Source organism: Crocodylus siamensis, chromosome 9 (genome assembly GCF_052110815.1).
Source record: "Crocodylus siamensis isolate JL-2025a chromosome 9, ASM5211081v1, whole genome shotgun sequence".
In the NCBI taxonomy this organism is placed as follows: Eukaryota; Metazoa; Chordata; order Crocodylia; family Crocodylidae; genus Crocodylus; species Crocodylus siamensis.
This window is the reverse complement of record NC_143403.1, coordinates 7,679,135-7,685,134: the sequence shown is the minus strand read 5'-3', so window position 1 is coordinate 7,685,134 and position 6,000 is coordinate 7,679,135. Positions and strand designations below refer to the sequence as shown.

General features: G+C 47.4%; 1 protein-coding gene across 1 annotated transcript in view; it reads left to right on the top strand.

Moving 5' to 3' along the window:
* The first annotated feature begins 663 nt into the window (after nt 1-663).
* GAN (gigaxonin) overlaps nt 664-6,000 on the top strand; it is a 54,603-nt gene continuing 49,266 nt past the window's right edge. Inside the window, exon 1 of the mRNA XM_090062842.1 lies at nt 664-932. Within this exon, the coding sequence (XP_089918968.1) occupies nt 766-932 (167 nt within the window). The 5' untranslated portion in view covers nt 664-765. The remainder of the gene's footprint in view (nt 933-6,000) is intronic.

Sequence of the window (6,000 nt, the reverse complement as noted above, 5' to 3'; positions counted from 1 at the left end):
TCCGTCGGGGAGTAATTGCCGCTCCCTATGGGGAGCTGGGTGTGCAAGGTTGGGCGCATTGCATGGCGCAGGTCATGATCCTGGCACGCGTGGCCAAGCGCAGCTCCCATGGGGCCTGATCCTGTGTGTGGGGCCTCATCCCAGGTCCCCAGGGGCCAATGCGGGGCCAAATCCTGGTGTATGGAGCCAGGCGGCTGTCGCACGGGGCCTTATCCCGGGCCCACAGGGGCCGTGCCGGACGAGGCCCTGACGAGGCCCCAAACTACACCTGGCAGACGAGGCCCCGCACGATAAAAACAATCCGTGAAAACGGATTTTCGTGGAACTTTACGATGAACGGCTGTTACTTCCGCACACCTGTCTGAACTCGGTGTGGGCAGGCCCCAACACGTCTCTTTTTGTCACGTGAGAACAAAAATAGTGTGTTTTTTCCTCATTTACAGGGAGGCGCCTGCCGCAACTGAAGGCCGGGCGGGGGCGGGGCCGGGATGCGGGGGCGGGGCCCGATCGAGCCCGGCCTGAGGCGGGGCCAAGGCGGGGCCGGGGCGGTGACAGTTAGTAAGCCGTTGCGGGGGGCGGGGCCGGGGGCGGTGACGGGGCGGAGGCAGTTGCGGGGGGCGGGGCGGGGCGGCTGCGCGGGGAGATGATGTCAGGCGGGCCGGGCGGGCCGGCAGCAGCAGCGGCGGCGGCGGCGGAGGAGGAGGAGGAAGAAGAGGAGGAAGAAGAAGAAGAAGAAGAAGAGGAGGAGGAGCAGGCGGCGGCGGGATGTCGGCGCCCCGCGCCGTGTCGGACCCGCAACATGCGGCGCGGCTGCTGCGGGCGCTGCGCTCGTTCCGCGCCGAGAGCCGCTTCTGCGACGCGCACCTGGTGCTGGAGGGCGCCGAGATCCCGGTGCAGAAGAACATCCTGGCGGCCGCCAGCCCCTACATCAGGTGCGGGGAGGCCTGAGGGGGCGCGGGGAGGCCTGAGAGGGGCTGGGCCCGGCAGGCCGCAGGGAGCCCCTCGGAGCTGTCACGTCCCTGTGCCCCGGTGGCGCGTCGAAAGCCAGGGCACTCTGAGAGGATGTTGCATGTCCTTGGGATGGCAGGACCCGGCGCCCCCAGCCCCTGCTGCTGGATTGCTCGGCCTGCGATGCCCGCTCCAACCAGTCCTGGAACCAGCGTGCACTTCTGGACGTGTGTGGGAGACACCATCTACACGTGCAGCTAATGTGACTCAGTTTGAGCTGGAGTAACTAATCCGAAACGTGTGTTTAATTTGCTGTGCTGCTGGATACTGCTTGTATCTGGCAGGCAGCACGATCCATTCATCTGCGGCGCCCTCATTGCCAAGCACATGTAGAGGGTGTTGATTTCCTGCGCGTAAGGTGTCTTGTGTGGATGCTCCCTGTGTGGTGCAGGCCCCAGAGCGGGCATTGCGGGTGCTGGATCTGGTATAGAGCAGGGCAGGGGAGGTCCGTAGCTCAGTCTGCCCCGTGGACCACCCCTAGTGCGGGCAAACTGGGCGGCCTGGACAGAGAGGGGACCTGAAAATGGTGATTTTTAAAATTATTATCATCATTATCTCCAGCCAAAGGGGGTCCAATACTAAAAGTTCACCTGGCACCACCAGGAGTCTAGATACGGTGCTGAATCCCAGCCTGTGAGGCCAGACCTAACCTGATCAAAGAACCCCTGATCTAAGCGATATTAAAATCCAGATTTAAAACAGCAAGGCAGGGAAGTAAAACTGAGTGGGTAATAGGGGGATTATTAGATAAAGAGCTGTGTCTCAACACTAACTTGTTTTGTTTTCCTGGTAACGTGTGTAGATTTTGCACAGTGCTTGCAGGACTGTGCATGAGTACCCCACAACCGGCTCTGCCTGCGTTCGGCCTGTCAGAGGCACCAAGCAATGTCAGCACTTCGGGTTTGGCTGTTTTGCTTTTTGTAACTTCATCCGACATTTGACTCTGCCAGAGTTTGTAAACTAGTCATCTTGCTTCATTATTGGTTTAAAGATCAATAGGGCTGGATTTGGCATTAGATAGGCTCATTGTTTATGTTGTGGATGACAGCTGCTATTTTGTTTCTGGCAGCATGTGAGCTTCCCAGAGAGCGTTCGTGGGTTCTGAAGTACATCCATTTTTGACTTTGTAAATTTGATTGGGGCATTGAAAAGCTGCTTTTGTCTTCACGCTAACCTTTGCCATTCATTTACCTTGACAGTAGGGAAGATCTACTTTGGATCTCAGTAGAGATATGAAAGCCGGGGTAGGCCAGGGGGAAATGAGCTGTTGGTAATGGGTGTCAGCAGCAGGTGCGGCCAAAATCATGCTGAGTCCAGGGACCAGCAAGTGCAGGGAAGGACACAGAATATGCAGCACAATCGTGGCTTCTGAATTGGTATAGAACAGAGTTGGTCCTGGGCTGCGTGTGCATTTAAACCTCTTCACTAGTGGTTCTGGTTCAGCAAGTGCAGGGGAATTTCTCTACTGTGATCTTGCCCCTCGGCTCAGGGTCACACCAACCCTGTATTTGGAGTCAAGAAGGAATTTCACCCCATGGTCGTTGATATGGACTGCAGGAGATTTTGTTCTTCTGTAGCAGGAGGCATTGTCCTCTACCCGGGACCTCTTGAGCTTATATTGACAACGTTTCATAGAAGCAGGATGTTGGTTGCTGTGGTTCACCTGCTTTACCTGTGACAGGTTAGGGTGTTAGGTCTATGTTGGTGATTGATGGCAGTCTTACATAGAGCTTAAATTATGGTTGTATGGGATGGTGTGGGTAGGGATGCTTCTGCCTCAAGCAGCGAGTTGGACTAGATGACTTCTGGAAATCCCTTCCAGCCCTACTTCTTCAAGACTCAAAGCTGATGAGTCCAGTAATATAAAATAGTGAAATTATGCCCCTTCTTGATGTATTTATATTACATGATTGAGGGAGAGTACATGGATTAAAAATAATGAATTTCCATAGATTACATTGTAAAACTTGAAGGATTTTTTCTACCATTAATAGATGGAGCAACTCTTTTATTTTTTAAGTGGAAATATACTTCTCAGTATTATTTTTTTTAAGTAAATCCCAAAACAGTAATAGAGCCCTGCTAATATTCTGAGATGTTCATAGAGTCAGGCCAGTTGCACCCTTCCTGCACAAGTTGTCATGAAAACTTGCATAAATTGAGCTAGATATGGGTGAGGTGTATTTAAAGGACTTGAATAGTTGTTGTGTGAGCTGGGGTCCATCAGGCAATACTGCTTGGTTTTAGACTTCAGCTTGCTTGACTTTAGGTTTTGCAAATTGTTCCAAGTTGTTATGTATAATAAACGAAGAGTCACTGAAGAGAAGCACCTTGGCACAATGCTGTTAACACTTCATGTGCCTGTCAAGTTTACTTAATGTCCAAGGGGGATACTCTTTGCACTGTCATGAATCAGATATGCTGTCTTATTTGACAGCAGGAAAAGCAGGTATCACAGATGCTTTACTGCTCAGCGTTCACTATGTTTATGGCAGTTCTACACGCCTTTTCAAATAACACGGTAACAGCTTCAAAGGTCTTAGTGAAAACTGAATAAACTATCCAGAAAGAAATATGAACTTGGTAGTTAACTTCTAAATGTGGCTTCATGATTATGTAGTACCAGTTCTCTAACCCGTTTGATGGCCAGTCTTTTTGGGTAAGTATGCTACGAGTTAAGTCTAGAGTATGCAGCAGTGCCACGCTAATCATCCGCCGCTGTCTCCCAGAGCTGCCAGATCCTGTTGGCAGCAGGAAGTGGCAATACTAAATCTGGTGGTACTTGCCCTCACAGGGTCAACACCTCAAGCCACCACTCCCCCCAAATCTCTGCCCACTCTGAGTGTCACCCTGACTCCCATTGCTGATGCAGTCTTTCACTTGGCACCCATGGCTCCTATACAAACACGCTGGCTACTTGTGGTACATGCTATGGGGTGGCCACTTCTGTCCGAGCCTATACAATTGTTAAACCATAACACTTGAACTTTCCAAGGGCATGAGACGGGATGGGGTCTAAGATTAGGTATAAAATACAAAAGAATAATAAGAGAAGGTGCACTGTGATAACTGTAAAAGATCATGAAAAATGCAAGTAGCAGAAAGCATTTGTTCTGTGCCTTAATTATCAAGGATGAGAGAGAGGGAGATCTGTGATAAAAGAATAAACAAAGAAACTAACATTAAATTAGTACAAGTAATGTAGGATTTGTCTCAATATTTTAAAAGTGTCTTGCTGCCAACAGAATTGTTCTTAGTCATTTGTTGCTGCTAGTACTTTAGATAATCACAAGTAAGATTTGGAGATACCTTATTAAAATTCCTGGATTGTGAGGAGAGTTTAGGGAAAGATTATATTGGCAAGGCTAATTTTGACAGGATATTGGAGTATCCATTTACATAAAATAGACTAGATTTTTGCAATGAAAGTCTAATTTTGAATCTCTTAGGTATTTGTTGATATCTTAGAACCTCGGAGCAAGACATATTCCTTGGAATAAAAGTGATAAGTCAGTGCATGTTACATACCTCTGAATAATAAACTGTAAGATATAGGTGGGATGATGAAAATCAGCCTTCCTCCTCCTTTCCCCTTCTTCCTTCCTACACTCCGTTAAGGGTCAGAGAAACCAGTACTAGGCAAGGGTAAAAATCAAAATCATATTCAATCTTGTAGAGCAAAACCTTGCAATCTGTTATGCAAGGTGAGCAGACAAAGCACACACTAATTAAGTTATTTTCATGTGTGTATCTTAACATTCAAAAAATATTATTCTCAACTTCCTAATATTGGTGAATTCCTTTGGGCTTCAACATATTTCACTGCTATCCCTAAAGAGCCTACCTTCTACTTATGCTGCTTGTTTCCCTGTCTCCACTACTTGAAACTTATTTCTTATTCCAGTGCTCTAGCCTGATTTCACTGGCCTTTATATTCAGCAGAACTGGAGAGGCTGCCAGCACTAGAGAACAAAGGTACCCAGAGAACTTGCCAGTTTCATTGTCTCTTCTTTTCTGAAATAAACTGGATCATTGCATATTAACCCTCTATTTTTAAATCTAAAACTTAGAAGAGGCCTGTGGCTAATAAGCTATGGAATGAAATTTCTAGTCTATGGAAATCAGAAATGAGGGGTGGGAGGACTTTTAAAAATTTATTTTGAGGCCATTTCTATACATCATGGAGGGGTGGTAAAGTCAAAACCATCGCATCTTTACTCTGTAGTTCATCTTGAGGTTGTATTTAGTTACTGTGATCTTTAGCCTCATTTATTGTGAAAGGAATTACTCTTTTTAAAGAAGGCGGTATTTCTTATGAACTGTGTAAAGTTTGTTACATTCAGGATCGTGCAAGAGACTTAAGATATTGATGGCTTTCTGTTAAGCCCAGGGAGTCTGTCTTAAGGCCTTGATACTACAGAACATCTCATAAGTTGTCAGTACATCAATTGATTCATTTTGCTTCCATGGGCAGGTCCCAGCTTAAATATTAGAGGAATTTATCTACCAAGCCCAGAACCATAGCTAGGGTAAGAAAAAATGGGGTGGGCAGGCATGTTGTTCAGTGTGTTAGGTGGCATTTGAAAATGTAACCTAACTGGGGAAGAAATGGAGAGAGCTGTCAGCACAGGAATCAGTCCAGGGTTCTGTGGTTTTTTTGGTTCCAGCTGTATCAAATGAATTATGCCCTTGAGCAAATCCATTGGTGGACAAGCATCAGAAGATGTGTGTCCACATCACCATCTGAATGCTTTGTTTAGGGTGTGAGTGGAAAATGGAGAAGTATGGGATTTTCTGAGGGGGTGGCTGGGTGTGAGCTCAACTTTTGTTTGTGCCGAAAGATTGGTGTGGCCACAGCAAGAAGAATATCATCTGTTTTTGAGATTTGCATGAAGATTGCTTAGGCTGACTTGTAATTCCGGCATATGTAGATCAGAATGAGGAGGCTTCTCAGTAGTTGTTTGCAGCTGAATTATCTGTTGCAGTTCAGAA